At 41.4% G+C, this 21,720-nt stretch overlaps 1 protein-coding gene and 1 long non-coding RNA gene across 3 annotated transcripts; one reads left to right on the plus strand and one right to left on the minus strand.

The window, feature by feature from the left end:
* Positions 1–4,307: 4,307 nt before the first annotated feature.
* On the minus strand, positions 4,308–14,227 carry LOC125140125. Its single transcript, XR_007139365.1, has 3 exons — positions 9,529–14,227; positions 5,108–7,459; positions 4,308–4,797 (listed from the first exon to the last, which is right to left on the minus strand). It is a non-coding gene; the product is annotated as an uncharacterized LOC125140125 (long non-coding RNA).
* A 958-nt stretch (positions 14,228–15,185) lies between these two features.
* irf2bp2b (interferon regulatory factor 2 binding protein 2b) lies at positions 15,186–18,437 on the plus strand. 2 transcript variants are annotated; one of them, XM_027162779.2, is made up of 3 exons: positions 15,186–15,333; positions 15,922–16,764; positions 17,176–18,437. In XM_027162779.2, exons 2-3 carry the CDS (start codon positions 16,002–16,004, stop codon positions 17,955–17,957), a joined length of 1,545 nt encoding a protein of 514 aa, XP_027018580.1. In that variant the 5' UTR covers positions 15,186–15,333; positions 15,922–16,001; the 3' UTR covers positions 17,958–18,437. The 2 variants fall into 2 exon arrangements, with proteins under 2 accessions (XP_027018580.1, XP_027018573.1); XM_027162772.2 differs by lacking the exon at positions 15,186–15,333 and having other exon boundaries at positions 15,414–16,764.
* Positions 18,438–21,720: the final 3,283 nt, after the last annotated feature.

A 21,720-nucleotide genomic window follows, 5' to 3' on the forward strand; every position in this document is an offset into this window, starting at 1 on the left:
TATTTTAAGACAACTGAAACCATCTGTCACTTTCAGCCATTTAATTTGTGAATGTGCTAACAGAACACTAATAACACTAAATCCATACCCACGTGCTTATGTCACCTTCTCCGAGTTGTGTTTTACAACAAATACCAATGCACTGTGCTCCACTTGACAGACATGGGTATAAATTTGTATGTTTATAGCTAATATAAAAATTGACTTAAATATAATTGTTAGTGCTAATGTCTCATTCTGGAGCTAGCTGTTTAGACAGATACATTTATTAGTGTTCCTGTTTCACTGAGAGGTATTTTGACTGAAAATAAAAAATAAATAAAAATAAAATCTAAAAAATCGGGCCACCTTTTTTGTAATGTGGCACTAGTGATATTAATTTAATTAAATTTTATTTTATTTTATTTCAATTAATTTATATCATGATCATCAAAACAGTTTGCTAAATTTTGAAGCTATCTAACTTATCTCAAAGGAAAAGAAGAACATATGGTACACTTGGTGATCATGTGGTTTAAGTTGTCAGAACACTGTTGCTAGGTAACTGATGACTGAAGCAAATGATTTGTCTGGTTAGCTTTTATCTGTAAAGTCTTCTGTGCAGACAATATAAAGACATGCTGCCAGTGGAAACAACCCCAAACAGTCCAGAAAATCAACAGTCTCCTTAGTTATATTGTTAAATGAGTTTGAAAAGGCTTTATAAATTTAATACAACTAACTACAGTAATTATGCTTAACAAACAGGGTATAGCATTGCTAGCTCCCAGCTCCAGAGCTCCAGGTACGATCCTGAGGTCAGGACTGTGTAGCATTTCATTTGTTCTTTCTGTATCAATATGGGATTTTCTCCAGGTTCTTTGGTTTCTCCCACCTCCTGAAAACATTCAGGAGGTATAGTATACTTGTGAAATGCTAAATTACATGACGCCTTGTAATTTACCAGCGTGCCATACAGGGCGTTTTCCTGCCACACTCCAGGGATAGGCTCATGTACCTGACCAGGATAATGTAATTACTGAAGATGAATGAATGATACTTCTGGAAAATTAATGTTCATGGGTTACACCATGGTTACACAGTTACAATATTTCTGTTTATTATTAGTTTTAGTTCTCTAATCTTCTCTTGTCTATAATGAAGTTTGTTCTTTTCTGTGATGCTTCGCTAATACCTGCTTGCTAACTAGACTAACATTTGGGTTGAATTGAATTGGATCTATCAAAAAATAAATCAAACTGGATTCCCTTATATGACAAGTACAGTCCCAGTTACTGCAGTGGACCCGGGAGGAATGAGACCCTAGGTCAGATGTGGACCTTACATTTTACATTGCATTGCCAACATGAACCGCACTGGGAATCAGTGACATGAAGTTTACTGGAAGGAGGTGTTCATTCGGCTTATAAGGGTTTTTGGAAACTCTTCTACTGTATCTCATTCTCCTGTCTGTCAACCTGCCTCCTCTCAAGAGCCCTTTGGTGTATATGGGGGGTTGGGGATTTCACTCCTTCTCTAATCTAGGTCAGATAAAAGTGAAAAATGAATCTAGTTGGGTGAAAGGACACATCTGGACACATGTCTGTACTAACCTCAAACCTTAACCAGAGGGGGATGGGTAGGGGCTGTCTGCTCATATGAATTTTGACCTTGCAAACTGGTAGGCTGTGGTATTTTGGCAGAATGGGGGTGAGGGATTTTTTTACTCATAAGCACTCTTGTGCATATACGCACTGAGGTTACCTCTGACTTTTAAAGATACTCACTCTCATCTCTCATCTCTGTCTGGGTTTTCCCCCATGCTAAGTTTCCTGTGAGGCGTATTTCAAGTCAGTCAGCTGTGAAAGCTCTGACGCACCTCTGGGCTATTTTGTGTGTGTACTTGCATGGCATGGCTCTATTTAAATAGACTGATTGAAATAAGCCAAGCAGAATTGCAGTGTCAGCACCGCCGCTAGCTGTTAGCCCCTGTCATGTCTTTGATAAGTCCACACAGTTCATTTGTTTGACCTTCTCTCACCATTCATTCACACAGACTTATGCTCTCTCTCACACAATCGGCTTTTTAGATCAACGAACGCTGCCTGAGACTCTACCGCGTGTTCCAAGTCAAATATTATCATTTCATTTACATTTGTAACAAAATCATAATGATCCAACTACAGTCTCTTTGTAATCTTACATTAGTCTCAGAACTGTATTGCAGACAGCAATAAACACATTATTTGGTTGAATAATCGGTTCAGCAGGGGGGCAGGTAATGGAAGAAAAACAGTCTGTGCTAGACACACAAAAATTGGAAAAATTAAGCTAGAGTTTCTGAAGCGCTGAGGCATTTCGGATGCGGTTTTCCGGACATGAGGAATGTTACTCTGGATTCCAAAATACACATTTCTGCCGTTTAAGGAAAAAGAAGCCATGCTGTGTGTGTTTTTATGTGTTACTATAATCGACTGTAATCACTATATGTAAATATGTTCAAATGCCAAATTAAAAATAATATATAATAAAATAGGCATAATTAATTATAATTATTAGATAGTTACAATAACGAACTACATGTGAATTATTTACACTTCCAAAATAGCAAATCCAGACTTTCATTCCAATTATAATCAGAATAAGAATTTTTAAGATGAAAAACGAAAAGGCTTTTTAAGTATGAGTATAATATACACACTGTAAAAAAACAGTAAAGGATCATATGTTCTGTGGAACATATGATCCTTTAGCCAGACAATAATAAAATTCTCGCTTAGTCATATTCCTTATTGCAAAACCATAACAGCCATTGTTGTGACACACCATCACGTGTACACGGTTGTCACCCGAAACAGTCACGTAGATAATCCAGTCGTGTTGTCATAGCATTGCAAGCGTACAAATAAGGGCTGATCTCATTGCATTGACCACAAACAAATAAGGGTGGGTCTTACTTAAAATTGGGTCAGAGTATTTACAGAGAGGACATGTGACCAACAGAGAGTGACCGTAAGCCTGCTTAGCTAGGCCGATAGTTCAGAAGGGTAGGTTTGACCATTGTAAAACATATGCACACACACACAACTTTCGTCAAGCTCAACTACTCCGTACTTTGTAACATGCACACACTCATGGTGATGTCCAGCAGCCCCTGAGAGGACAGATGGAAAAGTAACAATTTGCACAGCCCAGGAGGCTATTCAAAGTGCCACGCTGATAAATATCTGACGCAACGCTCCACACTGTAGTTAAAGTCAGACTACCCAGAAACAGCGATAAGCCGAGTTTAATGTTTAACAGCACTATGAGGAAAGGTTAGTGAAATCCGTTGGCAATAGCACTAATCATTCGTGGTCCAGCTAGCTGTTTGGAGACTGAGATGGTGTGGTAAGACTGGGCAAAGCACTTGGCTGGCACGATCAACCCCCATGGCCTTTGCAGTGACGTATTTTGCAGCATTCACATGGTGGAATCCGTGGAACTGAAAGATCCTATCAGCAAATTAATCTGTACTTCTTTCAGGGTTGCTGGGATACAAAGAGCTGCAGCCCAGACTGAACTTAATCTTTTTGTTTACGTAGACGCTTCTAAACGCTGAAAAGGATCTTATGCCTAACGCTTTCATTTCTCTATCCAGTATGATTGCTGTAAAATTTTTTGCCTAGTAATGGAAATGCGAACATGTTCTGTTTGTTTGCAAGTGCTTTCCAGCTAGTTCAGCATAACTCTGTGACGAAAGGTCATCTCCTGTACACTAAGCACACCCACCCTTTTACGCATCCGCACGTACACACACACATACACACACACTGATCCGAAAACAAAAATCCCTTTACCCTGGGCAGACTGACCTCGTCACGGCTGTAAGTAGAGCCGTGAGTCACGGGTTGCACAATGCAGGACGTGTAATCATATTACTCCAGCTTATCTGTCTCGTCAAGGGCACCTAGTGTACTTTGCTCCTCATTCTTGCCTCTGTGTGTGTGTGTGTGTGTGTGTGTGTGTGTGTGTGTGTGTGTGTGTGTGTGTGTGTGTGTGTGTGTGTGTGTGTGTGTGTGAGAGAGAGAGAGAGAGAGAGAGAGACAGCGAGAGACAGCGAGAGACAGAGAGACAGAGAGACAGAGAGAAAGAGCATTAGATAATGGCTGACTAGGAAACTCCAATAGTTAGTGAAAAGAGGATTACAGTAGGGCCTGGGAGCTTTTATTTCCTTAGTAACTCCAAATCTGCTCTAGTTTTGCATCTAAATCAGTCTTCATTTAGTCATAAATGAAAGTAGAGAGTAAATAGTAAGCTAGCAACAAAACATTATAAGACGTGCTTTTATTGGAAAGAGAGAGAAAATTATGTAATATAATGTAATAAGGTAATAAATGAGTCAAGATTAGTTATTTGTACATGACCACTGACACTGTACACATATGAGGATGTATGATGTCACACATTTCCAAAAAATGCTAATGAACACACACAAATGTATTAATGTATTCCTCTAATGTCTTCCTGGTTCATTCAAGCTTGTATTCCGTCATGATAACTGAACAACTAAAGACACAGAGTGGACTTTGTAGCCACACGCAGAGCTTTAGCAGATAAAGCAGAACGTACAGAGAGGGTTAGATAGCACTGACACGGCCAGGTGGCTACTGCTGAAGAAGAAGGCAGCAGACTGACAGGCCCAACTGGCTTTCTGCTTGGCTTATCCAGGTTTCCGTTCCCCCAAGCTGCCACTCAGATGTCCTCCAATACACCACAACCTGAGCTCTTCTCCGTAAGCACCTTGGGACGAACCGTACTCACTGCCAGCTGGTGTCCCTGAGAGAACTCAAATGTTAGTGAGCTACCCCATTAACATCTATTTACAGAGCATGAAAGAAGTAACTTCAAATTTTGCACCATCATTTCATCACCATCCTTGTTGCATTATGCTTCCTGAGAACTCAATTAACTCCTGCTTAGGTCATGGCAGTTTCAAAGCTAAAAAAACGAAAGCTGTTTTATTCACGCTGCAGATTATGGCAAGAGGAAGAGGAAGACAGATGAAATAACGATAATACATGCAAATGTTCGTGGGATGAGAGAAAGAACATGGTAAGAATCTTTCCATCTGTTATCAATGTCAGACCTGATAAAGAGCAGGGGAAATTGCTGCGGTCACACCGTACGGCATGGCAGGCGGAGCTTCATCTGGGCCCAATGACAGGAGCAAAAGGAAGCCAGGAAACGGCTCAAGATGCTTGGAAACGAGAAGTTGATTCATGAGTGATGTATCACCAAGGTTTTCTTAACACTAGTACTCATAAAGGGAGGGCTTGCTTTCACAAGAATGTCATCCAAACCACAAAGAGAAGACTTAGAGTGAGAAACTTCAAACTAAGATAACATTCAGCATAAAACGTTTTAAGGAGTTTTTAAGGAGTTTCAATAGTTTCAATTGACACACAATATTGTTTTTGTTTGGCGTTTATTTAAAATTCACCAATGTTTCAGCAAAGTTTTTTGCTAATAGTACAAGCTATGTTTTCATCTAAGCACACAATGCCTATTTATAGCTGTGTTATTCTAACTAGCTTGTTTCTTGGACATTCCACAACAGTGAATGTAACTATAAAGAGATAAATGTTGTAATTTTTGGCACATGGCAGTGCTATAACACGTTTGAAATACTTCTGATAATTTGCTATTCCAGGAAAACGATCAGAGTAGGCAATTATCGTAGGATTAAAATTTATTTCTGGAGCATGTCTCCTGTCCTCAGAGTTTAGAGTCTCATGCAACATTGACATGGTGAACAGGGAAAAATGATGCTTTCATAACTTAAAAAAGAAATTCTAATCTTTTCACTGTTGTTGAAAAGACTCTTTCTGAACAGTCCATCCTCCTAAACAAGCAGTGAATTGCAATAAATTATGGCATGGCAGCATTTGATGTCAGAAGGAGACAGAAAGAGAGAGACACAGGACTGTCTGGACGTTACATAAGCTGTCGTTATTTGCCGGGTCTTGCTCTGGGGCTTAGTTACGTCACAGAGAGCATTGCCGCGCCTGTGTTATTTTTGGAGGCCATGTGAAAACTGCTCATGTCAGTTACCTGTATTGCAAGCAGCTGAGATAGCAGGGAACCTTTGGGGAAACAATCAAGCTCAAAGACACCAGTTATTAGGGGCGAGAGACAGAGGGAAATAAGGAGAGAGAAAAAAACGGCAGTTAAACTGAGGTTTTGTTGATGACTTTACCATTTTGCTCCCTGAAGCTCTGAGGTTGCAGTTGAGAGGGTGTTACGTGTCAGGGAAAATTATTATGTGTCAGAAACATTCAAATCCAAAGTCATCATCGGTTTCACTTTTCCTTTAATATTTTTTTTAATAAAAAGAAAGAAAATAAGGCTTACTACTGACTATAGCTGCATTTTATTCTAGAGGCAGTTGGCTTAGTAGCTGTTCCTCAGCATTTAAACCAGAAATTGTCACTGTGTATGATTTATTTATTCACTATTTTGTGACAAGTCACCTGAAAATAGATCCTGAACTAACTTCCGGTTTTCTGCACAGCACATTACACCACAGTGCACTAGCTTTAACATACACTAGCTAGCTAGTGGAAAGCTAATTATCATTCTAGCTTTGCTTACAGTTTGCAAGTCCACCACATGTTAACTAGCACAAACTAGCTAGAAGCTCCTGGTGCAAATTATGTTAGCAAGGTAATGTGACACACAATGTTTTTATAACTGTAACAACTGCCTTGGATAAAGTGATTTTTGTTGTACAGAGAGATACACGAGAGAAAAATGTTTGACCCAAATAAAGCACCTGTTTACGAATATGACAGCCTTTATCCTGGGAGACTACTGCCTACCTCGCTTGATTTCTGTTTGGAGCTGGTAACAACCTTCTCACTATCCTGAATAAATGTGTTACTCAAGGCAAAACCCACTACAGCGTTTACAGTCCAACAGTACACTCTTCCTAAAAAACCCACACTATCCTATTTTCTCATTTAGACCGAGAGGATTTTGAAACGGATCATGTTTTTTCTATTATTATTATTTTGCCTAGCTATTGCTGTCTGCTCTTCCAACGCCTGCAGATGTGGCACATCTGGATCCAGGAAAGACTTGCTTTTGCTGCGCTTCTCCAACGTTCCGTTCTCCAGGCTGCCATGGCAACAGCAGAATGTTTGGCAGCAAGCCGTAAATGACCTGATGAATAAGGGAGAGCAGGAGAGAGAGAGAGAGAGAGAGAGAGATGGAAAAACAGAGAGAGCAGAAAAGTGGGAGAGGTAGCGAGCTCTCAGTAGTCTGGCGCATGTCCAGGGCAGCCATAATGCGGAGGCTGAAATGAGGCCCGTGGCAGAACACCAGGTCTCAGAGAACAAAGATGTGTGCTTCTGACGCCGGCGACTGAGGCCCCGCTTGGCAGCATCCACCCTTTCCCAGCAGCCTTTGCCTTGGCAGCATGCCGTTCTCCTTTCCAGGCCTGCAAAGAGGATTGAGAGAGAGAGAGAGAGAGAGAGAGAGAGAGAGAGAGAGAGAGAGAGAGAGAAAGGGAGAGATTTTATGTGACATCACCTCCTCCTCTTCAGTCTCGAGTGGAAAGCTATTCAACGCTCGTTCCTCCACAAAGTGCACCATTTTATATCTGCCTCTTTTCATCTCCTAAATGCTGTGTGTGTGTTGGGGGTGTCTTTGGGCGTGCCTATTCCAGACTTTTGGGTGTGCCTCTCCTAGTCTTTTTCTGAAGCCACTGTTTTGAAAAATGCCAGACTCATTCTTGCTCCTAATAAAAGGAAAACCTGGCACTACTATACATCATATTGCTATTTTATATGTATATGTATATAAATTTTACTATCATTATTAGAAGTAGCTGCACTGAAAATTAACAAGATAAAAATCCCTTGTCTCTTCCTCTGGATAGGCATCTTGCAGGGCTGCGCTGCTGTTGGCTGTAGAAGAATACACACACACACACACTCACACACACACACACACACACACACACACACACACACACACACACACACACACACACACACACACACACACACACACACATATATATATATATATACCTTAGTCATCTCAGTTTCCTTAATCAATAAAAGATAATTTACCTAATTTTCTTTAATGTGGGAATTTTTATTCATTTTTATTCTGTGTTTATTATGTATGTATATCCAAGTCGACTGCAAACATGTGAAGGTAAATGGTCTCAGTAAAGGGTAAATGGGCCCAGTAAAGGGCCCAGCAGTGGCTCAAATGCAGTCCTATGATTTGAACTCAACCTTTTTGTGGATAAGCACAGCTTCTTGTCCATTATATCACAATGAACAGAAACACATAGACTAACTCTGGCTACATAGATTTCTTCTTGCAAACCAGATGCTCCGCTTTGGGTTCGACATCCATTTCTTCTCTGCATTGATCTGTTTACACGGTGTCGTGATCTGCCAATAGTCATATATTCTTTCTGTGCTGCTCGCTGGGAGAGGAGTATTTCACTCAGCTCTGTCCTTCGGTGCCCTAGAGTGGAGGTGACGCTGCGATTTAGTGCTTGCCCACTCAGCAGCTGGAGCCAGCCAGGCTGAAATGTGGCGCATGCTTTCCAATCACCTTAAATCACACACTCTGGCCTGTGGATTTTGCTTTGAGTGAGTAAATAAAACTAGGTCCATTAGTGGAACAAGGGCTCATATGGTTAAGTGTGTAGCAGGATGTTGCACTTTTAATGCTTTGTGGAAAAGACCCCTGGTGTTGTTGCCTGACATTCTAGTAAAAGGGTGTGTGAGTGTGTGTGTGCACGTGCGCACATTGTGTGTGTGTGTGTGTGTGTGTGTGTGTGTGTGTGTGTGTGTGTGTGTGTGTGTGTGTGTGTGTGTGTGTGTGTGCGCGTGCATGTGCATTGTGTGTGTTTGTGTGCGTGCTACTTTGCTGGAGGTCTGCAGAGCTGAACGCTGAAAGCAATCATAATGTTGTAAACAGGAAGCGGTTAGTCACACAGGCTATCCTGATAAGGCTGTGGTTGCCATAGCGATGCTTTCCGGTGGAAGGAGTAGGCCGATGAGAAAAGTGACTCATGCTGGGCAAGAAGGGCTCTCCGAAAGATTACATCACCTATATCTGTGTCTAGATTTGTTCTTACCTCTTTAATATAATGTTTGTATGCGAGTCTGCACAACCCCTTGGCAGCTCGCTGGAGAGTTTGTAGTGTGTATGTTTAGCTTTGCTTGATCAGTTCTAAAAATGACATCATGTCATAGATGTGCTTATATGTTGCCATACTGATGTTGAGTCATCTCACTCGTGTTGAGTTGAAGTGCAGCAGACACTTCAGACAACTTGGGAGATGCTTTTCAGTCTCTGGGACATCAAAGCTGTGTGTCATGTTCAGAATTCTTAATTAAAGATGTGTGTCATTAAAAATTAAATGGCTCAAACACATCAAAGACTTGCACTACAAAGCTATTTGTTCAATTATTAAAGAAAAGCAGTGTGAGTCGTCCCAAGTCGGCAAAGAGAAAGAGTGAAACAGTGCAGGCGCTATACCTGCTTCCTGTAGTCCCACGTTACGCCTGCTCAGATCAGATTACTCATTTCAGATTGCATCTTATTCCAGGAAGGCTCTCTCTCAAAAAAACAAAACCTCAGAACGTGGTCTTTAAAACGGATACATGTGTAAGTAGCAAGCAGGCAGCTGGGAGGAGCAATCTGGTGCTGCATTACCGTCCAATAAACATATGGTGAACAGAAGTGGAGTAAACAGCACGTGGATATGGCTGGCATTATACTAATCAATGTTAGGTCTTCATTCATTCTTGGAAGAGGTTATAGACAGACAGGCTGGTGATCACCTGACCCTTTCCTAACACCACTACAACCCCACCCAGCCCAGTAGCGGACTAGTGGACTTCCTCCCATGAGAATCAGCTAAGCCAGATCGACAGGCAGCTTGTCAGGCTGTGTTTGCTAACTGTTTGTCTAGCCAACAATTCCAGGAAGCCTCCTAAGGGGCTGACGCATGGTAAAGCGTGGAACCTTGAATTAAGTGTTCATTTAAACTTCTGCACTGCTTTTCCTTTTTGTGGTTACAAAACTTTTGAGTGCCCTGTTTTCATTTAAGGTGGAAAATAGAGGTGTTTGAGCTGTTCGTTCAAAAACAACTACAGTACCATTAGCAAATTCACAATGATCATCTTTGCCATTACAGCATCAGCCCCAACACCTGAAGAAAAAAACTGTTTTGATTTTTTTTTTCACAAGTCAATATTTTTCTCAATTTCTGTAACGCTGCCTTTATTCTGGTTGCAGCACACAAAGAGACGTAATGCCTCAGCCGGAGTTATCTTAATCTCATATGTTCTTTATCAGAGTGAAAATAGTCACAAATAGTATATAGATAGACACAAACAGCTTCCATGTCGGAGACAGATGATGGTTGAGGTACGTTTACTCGAAACAAATCCATCGTGGGGTAGGGATGTCCCCACAATACTGAGCAGTCTTATCTAACCATCTTACTAGGGGTTTACCCTTTGGGTTCAATGGCATGATACTAGGGCAAAGTCACCATAAAGGACTTCACTGAGTAGAAACATGAGTGTAAGATAATATGTGCTTGAATCACTATAGCGAACACTATAGTATGTGATGGTGTGCAAGTGTGCATGCTGGTGGATAATGTAGCATGTTTATTGTGCAGAGTATCAGAAAGCTGTGTCAGGATTTCATACTACACTATGCTATGCTATGTTATACTATACTATACTTTACTATACTATACTATACAATATATGATGTCATAATGATATATATTATACAGTATAAATTGATACACACTATGGTGTGAAAATTCATAAATCTGATTTGTCAGAAGTGAGTTTCCATAATGCCAGCTCTCGCAGTAGTACTGACAGTAATTCAAATAAGGAACGATTTATTTATATTGATGGAAGGAATCTCCAGTGTTAGCACTTTCAGTCTACAGTCAGTAGGTTTTCTGCCACATGAGAGTCTTCAGGACAGATGACTTCGTACTTTCTGCTTCCCTGGTAACATGACAAGCCGAAGCTGCTGAGGGAATGACTGTTAATGGCTGTTAAAACATCAAGTCCTAAGAGGAACTAACTTGTTTTGCTGACAATTCACAAAATGAAATGTGACCATTATAAATGTGACCATTATAAATATGACGTGTTGTTCGTGAATAAATCCTAAGCTTCCTCAAATAGCTGAGGTATACGAGGAATAGAACAATAAATCAGCTTCAGGGAGGTAACAGTAACTCTTTGTGCTTGGCTGAGCCACAAAACTATGTCCTAGATTATTTTTGTATTAGAATGTTATAGTATTATTATTAGTGTTAGTGTTTCTGTCATTTTTAAGTTCTTCACTTTGCATATTTGATGTCAATGTAAGTATATAATTGGCCAGTTTATCGAGTTTCGCTTCATTCTTAATGACCTTTTGTATTTCAATTGATCTATTTTTAACTGTTTTGTTGTAATGATCTTTTGAACCATTGATGAGCTCCACCCATAGCTTTCTAAAGGATTTACTTGCAAATAGCAATAAAGCATTCTTTGTATCTTTGCTACTGATATTTGTTTCACAAAAAAGTGTCCTTGACATTTGCCACAAAATGTTGGCCATGAGCAGAGTGTACTTGGTACAGTATGCAAAACATGTAGTCTGTCACTTTATTTGACTGTTTTGCCTGCGGCTGTACAGAAACGGAACACGCTGTTCAGCGACGTGGCCATGTGTGTGTGTTTTTGTGCATGTGCGTATGTGTGTGTCGCTGCTGACTAGTGCATTTGAGGCGGAAGTGAACTGCATGTCGTAATTCTACTCTACAGAGAGCTGCAGCTTCGTTTAGTCAGCTGGGGCTGAAATGAGAGCAGCGAAAATGCTTATGTAAGAGGCAGATCTGATCCGAATTACTGACTAATGTCGATGCGAAATCTGCTTTGCCTCATAAAACACCAAAAGCTGACAAGACAATAGATAATAGAGCTCCTCTACATGATTAATGTCTAGATGTCGATCGATTTCAACGTCAATTAATATTGTATTTTTGAGATGACACGTTTAAATATCTGAGGTCTGGAGAAAGTGGCACATATATCCAGAAAAGAGCTGGTGGACAGTGGTTTGATGACGTTTGGGTTATGTTTGATTAACGACTCACTTCCTTATTCAAATGAAGTCATAAGAGCTCTTTTGGCTTTCAGGTGCAGCTTGTAAATGCGTTTTTGAAGTTAAGCGCACACACACAAAATACACTAAATGTTCAAGAAAGCCATGTGCACAATGTTGCTAGGCAGCTGGGAAACAAGCCCATGCTCAACATTACCTAGCTTAAACAGCAGCTAACAATCTATCTCATTGCCAATTATACAAAGCCTTTATAGAAGGTGTCAGCAAAAACAAGACAAAAACCATCCCAGGCTAACACCCAGGTATCCAGCCAACGCTGACAAAACATGTCACAATTACATCCCAAGACGGTAATGTGCCGCTCGCCAGGATTCAATGTATTCACCGTTAAATGAATGTTTGGAATTTCCAGTTTTTACAGCTTTTGACAAGTTGCTAATCAGAGGCTGACTGCAGTTAATTGTGTGCTACAAAAAGTAGCCTAAAACTGAATAATCCTTCAATGTTCAACCTCCTTCCATACACTCCTTTCTAACTATAAATATATATAACTGTTAATGCATTGCTTACCCCAGTTTATGTTACACCACCTTATGTATATATTATCTGTACATACACTGTATATTACTTGGTATCTCTTGTACTTGCAGTGTACATAATACACAGACAGTGTACATGATGCACAGATTTTTTTAAACATATTGTACTGTCTATACAGCTAGCACATATTCCTATGCACATACTATTCTTATACACATACTACTACATCTATCTATCTATCTATCTATCTATCTATCTATCTATCTATCTATCTATCTATCTATCTATCTATCTATCTATCTATCTATCTATCTATCATGTCAGGAAAATCATGTGAGATGAACCTGTTGATCGCATAGCAAGCTTGTGGAGATTAAATAAACCATTTCCAACAAGGTGCGCTGTCTTACAACACTGACAGGTTCAAATCACAAATTTTACGATATTGTGTGACGTCTTTCCAAATAATAAACAAGGTTGTCACCAAGACCTAAACTGCACATGTCATACTGAGGTATGTGCACCAGCTGGAATTTAGAAATTACACCTTGCATCTTTCTCACGTGTAGGAAAATTGCTAAAATGACTAACATGACTAATGCAACTAAAATTGCACTGTAATTATGCAAAATATCAACCACAAAAAAAGTTTTGACGTAGCAAAAAATGTCAGTGTTGCTTCACAAATCCTGAATTCCAAAGTAGTGAATATCTATCCATCTATCCATCAATCTATTGTTTTTCTTTTACTTAGGTGAGTGATGACTAACTTGACTCACATCTTTTCCAATTCAACTAATGAAATCTTATGTAAACATTAAAGCAAATACAAAGATGCGTTCTCCAGTGCAGCCGCGTTTAAAAATTGTGAGCTCAAATAATGATGCTGCAGTCATCTTGGCTTGACTTGACAAAGCAGGTGGCTGGTTTTACATGTTATCTGAGGAAATACTTGCTAGCCATCACCACTCCAAATGATCAGACTTGCAGACTTGGTTGTCTGCTTAGCTGTTACTAGAATCTGGGAAAAAAGATGAAAAACAAAAACCTCAAAATTAAATATTTCAATATCAATGTAACCCATATTAATAAATGTTCTCTCAAGTTGTTACTTCTGCTTTAATTTAACAAAACTTTTCTAGTTTGCTTGAAGTAATTGGTGCCCTTATTTCATTGTAAAATGTTTTAAAAGTGAGTCATCGTGAGATGAAAATTGGTTTAGCAAATATGGTAACAAATGTAGTCAAAAATAGCTGTCACCTTTGGCTTTATCCCATCTGATGGGATTTGCTAGACAGCTGTAGCTAGCGAAGGATTACTATATTTATTATTCGCCAGTAACTGCTTTATTTTGGTCAGGGTTGCAGTGGATCTGGTGGCCATGCCAAAAACACACCCCAAATAGGACACCGTGCACTTTAGCATAGCTATCATGTTTTAGGGAGATGGGAGGAAGCCCACACAGACACATGGACAACATGCTACACTTAGTATTGTGAACTTGGACTCAAACCAGAGACCCTGGGGCAACACACTGCACATTGTGCCAAACTACTCACTCAGCAGAGGATAGTGTTTAGTAAACCAACAAAGTCTTGTCATATTAATAATATATTTGAATAAAATATGTAATATTTAATCAAATATAAAGTACGTCACTTACTACATTTAAGTGAGTGGTTCTTAAATTTGGGTTTGTTTTGCTCAGCACTCAGTGAATAGATGGAGGGGTTAAAAGGAAAAGCTTTTGTCTATCATTATTCATCTAAATGAGTGGCTTTTTTCTTTTAATGACATTTAATAATCTATTATTCATATCAAAGTGATTCCTCAATTTTCCCATTAGAAACTGTGTCTGGGGCTGGTTAAAGCTATGACTCACGCCTGGGTGCTCATAAAAACAACAATAAGGAAGAGCACATGGTTAGACTTGTCTTTGACATGGGGCTTTCCACTTTGTACTAAACCTGAATGCGTGCTCGTGGTAGCTTTGCTGAATCACATGGGTTTGGTCTACATGAGTCAATCTGATCAGCTTCAAGTCTGAACAAACTCCACTTCCCTCAAGCTAAATTCATTACCCACGTTGGCTGTGTCACATGCTCTCCGGGTTGCCAGATGTATACTTAAATGAACGGATTCGGTATCCATTCATTTATATTTGAATGAATTGATCTCGTGTTTATTTAAGTAGTGTACTAACGTCTGATGCATAGATCTGAGATGAAAAAAGTGCAAATAAGCGTAATCTGGCAACACAGCATGCCATGCGCCCGAAAAAAAAAAAAAAAAAAAACAAGGGAAATTTTTATACGAGAAAATCCAGAAGAAATCAGAAACGACACGCTGCTAATTGCTGCTTTGTGCACGGAGGTTGAAACGATCTAACACCCCGTATATATGTTAGAACGAGAAGTGTAAACATGTGCACTGCAGCTCAGACGTAAAGTCGGTCACCCGCGTGACGTTGCGTTGCCACGGCGACCGGAATGCGGAATTATGGGCTGTCGCTCCAGGCAATATTTTTGGCTTACGGGTCAGTGGTGCAAGTTTTAACAGCGTTTGCACGATCCTCCAAGCCAAGATGTGTGGATTGCATAACAATGTGCAAAGTACGCTGTTAACAACATGTTCCTACAGACTGTAAGATCTAATGTAAGTATAAAACGCACATTTAGATTTCTTCTCCTTCGTGCATGCAATGCAAATCGGGATTTTAGCATCATTTTGTTGTCTCTTTAGATTCAAATATATGATTATTTCCTTTTTGTAGTTTTTTTTCTTGTAGTTTACTGTCGCAAGCTGCTGAAAGATACACGATCTGACTTCCTCTTTGTAGTGTAAATATTACGTCCCTGTGAATCAACAGAAATAAGAAGGCAAATAGTACTGAGAAAAACACATATAGACGTTAGGGGGAAAAATGTGCTTTCAGATCCAACAGCCCAGCTGGAGCGCCGAGGGCGAGGGGGGGGGACGTGGCGCATGCGCAGAAGGTGGTTGTCGAAGAATCGAAGTAAATAGAATCGGAGCTGAAACGCTGGAAGCTCAACTTTGGTGACGTCATCGCGCCACACAGAGCTGGCTGGCTGAGTAGTAGTGCGCGAGATAGATAGAGGCGCGCTGTAGTAAAGCACACGCACTGCCATGAACTTCGGAGTGTAAACTTCGCTGTTTTTTGTCGCCGACGGACTGTTGCGGGAAACTACAACGATTTTTTTTCTGTTTTTTTTCTTCCCCCAGTTAACAGAAATAAAAAAACATTTGACGGGCGTTTGGAGATTTGGTCGTATTTGTTCTTTTCTTCTTCCTTTCCCAAAGTCATGTCCTCCGCGGCGGTTGCTGCCTCGCGCAGGCAGTCGTGCTATCTGTGCGACCTGCCCCGCATGCCGTGGGCTATGATTTGGGATTTCACGGAGCCAGTGTGCAGGGGGTGCGTAAACTACGAGGGCGCTGATCGCATCGAATTTGTGATCGAGACCGCGCGGCAGCTCAAGAGGGCTCACGGCTTCCAAGAAGGCAGGTCGCCTGGAGCAGGCAAGTCGGCCAAGGACATTCAGTCTGTGAACCACGCGGCTGGAGACGGTGGCTCGCGGGCGCCGCCGCCGCAGTCCCTGGACCGCTACTCCATCTCGGACAGACCGCCCCGCCTCGGGCCCGAGTATCAACCCAGTGCCAGGCAGGCGAACGGCCTTCCCGTACCGAATGGATTCCCCAAACCTGACGAGCCGCCGGAGCTGAACCGCCAGAGCCCCAATCCACGCAGGGCGAGCGCGGTGCCACCGAGCCTCGTGCCTTTGGCTAACGGGGCTCTGACTGTGGGCGCGCTCAACGGACGGCCACCTCCCATGGGGATCCCGGGAGCGTTAACGGTCGATCACGGGAAGCGCTCGGACGACGTGAAGGACAAACACCGACCGGACAGCGTGTCTGACCTGGGCGAGAGTCACAAGCGCGAGGAATGGATACCAAAAGGCAAGACGGTCCGCGACCTCATGGCCCTGCACACTCTGGAGGGCAGGTTCAAAAAGGAGCACAGCATGTCGCACCGCATGGGATACGAGCCTTCAACCCCTTCAAAAACAGGTACAAATGTATTCTTTGTTTAGCTACATTTTGCACTTAAGCACTTTGTGTCTTCACTCAATATCAGACAAGTTTGTGTAAAATTAATAGATTAATTTGCACCCAAACACTGAAAAATACACATTTTGTGTTAAAAAAAATCATCGGGTGAAAATAATTGCTTGGAATGGACTTCTGAATTGGAAAGTTCAGTGCACGTTTCTCTTAATGTCTTCAGATGGTATGGCTCTTTTCATGCGTCAAAGAAATTGTCAAACAGTGCCAACAACAGGTCAAGCTCAGAGTTTTTAAAGAATGAAGGGACTCGTTTTTTTGTTTTTTTTTTGCCTAATGTCTGTTTTTTCCTTTCTTTCTAACTGTTTAAACCACTTCCCCACCCCAACCCTTTCAATCCTCCCCCTTCCTTTACAGATCGAGGCAAGCAACCTCGAAGCAGCATGAAGAGGAAAGCCTCCCCGGAGCCTGATGGTGAGGGCACAGGCAGTAAACTGAACGGCGAAGGGTTGCCTTGGTCTTCCTGCACGTCTGAAGTGCCAAAGCTGCCTTCTGCTCTGCCAGGCTATACCACTGGACCTCCTTCCACCATCTCTCCACACCCACGCACCACACCACCTGAGGCTGCTTTGGCTGCACAAAACGGCCAGTCTCCCATGGCTGCCCTCATCCAGGCAGCGGACAACGCAGGCAGCGCGGGCACCGGATCGCCTAAAGACGCCAATCAGGTGCACTCCACTACAGCAAGGAGGAACAGCGGCAGCCCACTCTCCCCCTCCTCAGCCGGCCAACGGCGGCTCACCCAAAGGGACGTGATGGGCCCAGGGGTGGCAGGCACGGCTGCTGCGGGCACAGGTGCCAGTCATGTCCCAGGTGTAGTAGACCCTCAGGGTGGTCACCCACAGAGCATTCCGGACTCGTCGGTGCCTCCTGGCAGCGTTCCCCTCTGCTGCACCTTGTGTCATGAGCGGCTCGAGGACACACATTTCGTGCAGTGCCCATCAGTGCCCTCACACAAGTTCTGCTTCCCCTGCTCACGTGAGAGCATCAAACAGCAGGGTGCCACAGGCGAAGTGTACTGCCCCAGCGGTGAGAAATGCCCACTGGTGGGTTCCAACGTGCCCTGGGCATTCATGCAGGGGGAAATAGCGACCATCTTGGCTGGAGACGTGAAAGTAAAAAAGGAGAGAGACCCTTGATTTTTCCAGACTATTCTGTTTTCCTCTTTTTTTGTTACGTTTGTTTTTTCTTGAAAACCTTCAGAAACAACAAATGGCACACACACACACTTTCAGATGACTATAAATAAATCAAATTGCATACCACACAGACAGAAATTATTGGACATGTACATATGGACTCAAGGGAAGTGTACACTTCATAAACATGGCTGTATAAATTTTTTTGATTTTCCCTTTTTGAATACATTGTTTCTATATTTTTTGAAGATGAAAAGGTATGTACACATTCTAACAGACTACTTTCACCCCCTCCCTTTTTCAGTTGTTGTTCAATGCCAATTATCAGTGTACTATTAGAACTGGTGGCAGTCCATGTTAAAACATAGAATGTGACTAAAACTACTCTATGAGCACTTGGCAAAACTGAAATGCTTCTAGATGTAACTTGTATGCACTTGTTTAAAATTGCCAAATACAATTTTTGACCTTGTAATAACAGCCTAAAGTGTCCATGCTCTGCTTCTTGTCCATTATTTTTGAGACAGTCTCTTCCTCATGTGAATCACACTGTAGAGGGATGATGCAACAACCAGTGCAAGAAAATGGGACTCAAGAGGGGGAAAGAGAAAGGAAGAGCAGATGAGACAAAGGGAGAACATTATATACTTTGCTGTATATGTGCCTACAACCCAGTGGTTTAATATTGGCCTTATTAACTAATTAACCTCTCTGGGAATACTTCAGTTGGTAAGAATGGATATTTTCACAATGTCTGTCTGGTTGATAATTGTAATTCACATTTTTTTACTCTTGTGCGGCATGCCAACTGACCCTCTAGATGTCTATTTTTACTCCCACTTGCCATACGTTCAGGGCTCGTAAACGCTCTTTCCTTTTTCGGTAAGACAAACCTGTGTTCAACAACAATTCCATACCTTAGACATGGCACCACAAACATTCTGTAATCTTTGAGGATTTCGGTTTTTAAATTCTTAATTATTCTCGTCCCTTAAAGTACAAGCTGCTGTATAGAAACCTGGAATCTCCTGCTAGGAGTGAGTAAATGAGAAGGGCAACATCTGAAGCTGCTTCTTGACCAAGTCTGGAGCGGTTATTTGACTTCTGAACAATTTTTGCCACATGTTAGGAGAGTCGGCACCATAGCTTGAGCCCTAGCGAAATGTTCCCTGACCACGTGGTTTTCACCCCCTGCATTGGAATTCCTGAGTCACCGTCCTCCGTCTCCTCAGTCTGGGGCTCCTTGGAGGCCAACACGCCTGCCACTGTTAAGGCTGATTGCACTCACTAAGCTTACAGAAGTGAATGGAGGCCTCTGTTCCGCCCAGAATCACATGCACTTGCCATTCAGTGGAGCAGCAACACTGCACTTAACCCTTTCATACCCAGCATGGTAACTACATTCTTGTTTTCTTCAGGCATTCACATAACTGAAAACGTGCCCAGGTATTATTATTATTATTATTATTATTATTATTATTATTATTATATTAGAATAACTATTATATGATTATAATTTCCATACCCTTAGTTTCAAGACCTACATTTAAAAAAATAGATTTATAATACACATATTAAAGTACATAATTAATCTTATATTACAGTCCTAATACTTATAAATAAATACTTATAAATAGAATAATGTACAAAACATTGTTTTAAGAAAAATCTAAATAATGCGTCTTTTTCGAAAGAAAGAAACAAACAAACATTTAAAAGAAATCCGTGCTGTACGTAAAATTCGTAAAAACCTATTTGAACACACTTCTTACACATCTTAAAAAGAAACTATATTTCACGCTATTTTCTGTTTTTATCTGTAAACATGGCGGCGGCTCGGACTGTCAGCTCCCAGTGTGCACCGCGCGCCTTGTTCGCGGCCGCGCGCGTTCTGAGCTGACCGAGTGGTGACGTGTGCGCGCTCACACTCGTGTTGTTGTCAGACTTGTTTATGTTCTTCCGTCACACCGAAACTCATTTGTTTACACAGCCGTCCCACCCCTATCCGTTTAGTGTCGAGTCAAAAAAAAAATTAGGAAAAACGACTCTTTTTTTTTTATTATTAATAATACAGTCGCGAGACACATTGTGTGCGGTTTTTTTTTGCTTTCAAGGATTTATAAGCTGTGACTTTTCCTCTTTTTCTTCCAGCCAGAAATGTAAAGCTTCAGTCAAAACAGGTCGACATCCAAGCACACTGATTTTGTTGCAGAAATTTGGATTCAGTTCATAATCATAAGCCAGCATAAACTATTTAATTACTGCTGTAATACTTACTATTATTGTACATATTAGATGGTGTGATTAACCATCACAGTAATTAGACTATATATCATCATAATCAGTATTATTATTATTATTATTATTATTATTATTATTATTATTATAGACTAATATAATAGTATGCATGTAACCCCTCATTTAACTGTCCGTAATAAAAAAACATCCTTTATGTATATATCACTTTCAGTGAGATTAGTACGTTTAGTACGTTACTTTGTCGCTGGTTAGGAAACCTCGGTGGTATATATTGTGTACTTAATATAACTCTTTCTCTTTGAAATGTGGAAATGGAATATCTTTTTTTTTTTTTTTTTTTTTTGAGGAATTGGTTTTAAAGCTTTAAATCCACGACGTTAATGCATTTCTATAAAGAATACAAAATGAAGGTACAACACCAGCAGCAAGAGCAGCTACGGATTAGTGCCCCTTATCTGAACATGTACTGTATGTACGCTAGTTTTCACATGTTCAATAATCTGATCTGTGTTTGAAGTGCACTTCTGTTGTTGTAGACTATGTGCAGCTGTGTGTAAGCCCTGACGTGTACTTCAGACATTTTTCTGTCAAGCGTGTAGGGGTGGTCTGTTTCACTTTGGTTGGAACAGACTGCACCGATTGGATGTTTCGGATTCAAGCACAATTCCGAAGGTCAACAAGTACGATGTGGGCCTGCATGGCCTGGACAAGCCAGAGAAGTGTGTTTGCCACATCAGCAGTTTTAAGCTAGTCTGCCTTGGGGATCTGTGGAAATCCTGTAAGGGTCTTACTGTCTGCTTTATGCAGCAGCACACACACAGACACACATGCACACATGCGCACACACATACACACAGACAGGAGGGGCGAAAAGTGGGGGAAGTGAAGAGGTGGGGGAGTTGCGAGGCAAACAGCCCAGCTCACATTCCAGAGCCTTTGCTATTCCAGGGGGAAAAAGAAAGCAGAGAATGTAAAAGGTAGCGAGGAAGGAATGGGAGACAGGCAGAGGGTTGGGGTAGAGGCAAACAGGACGGGGTGGGGGGTTGGGTGGGTAGACATATCCAGCAGTTGCACTGACTATAATTAGACAGAAAACAGGCGAAGCCCTCCTGCCATCAATCAGAGACACGGCAGCACCAAGAAAGGAACATACATCCTGTTGACTGGAAGCCTTTATCTGGAGGAAAGGTTTTTATGTCGCACCAAATATAGAGATCACACCCTTGCCAAGCTGGTGTGTGTTGTAAAAAGGGGCCTCGGTTGCCTAGTTACCTGTTGCAAGGGTAAATACAGGAGGGAATATGGAGGTGCCACGTCAGTTAGTAGACACGGGGGAAACCAGGCCTGGGAAATGGCCTTTTATTAGTGTCAAACAGCAGTGATGTTGGATTTGGGCAAATCTGCACTAATCAGTGTTTTGGAATAAAGGGATTATAATATGTCATGTAAATGGATAGAACAAGGAATTAAAATGTATACTTAAGGTACTATAAAAAAGACCCAT

This window comes from Tachysurus fulvidraco, chromosome 2, assembly GCF_022655615.1.
Source record: "Tachysurus fulvidraco isolate hzauxx_2018 chromosome 2, HZAU_PFXX_2.0, whole genome shotgun sequence".
NCBI classification, from domain to species: domain Eukaryota; kingdom Metazoa; phylum Chordata; class Actinopteri; order Siluriformes; family Bagridae; genus Tachysurus; species Tachysurus fulvidraco.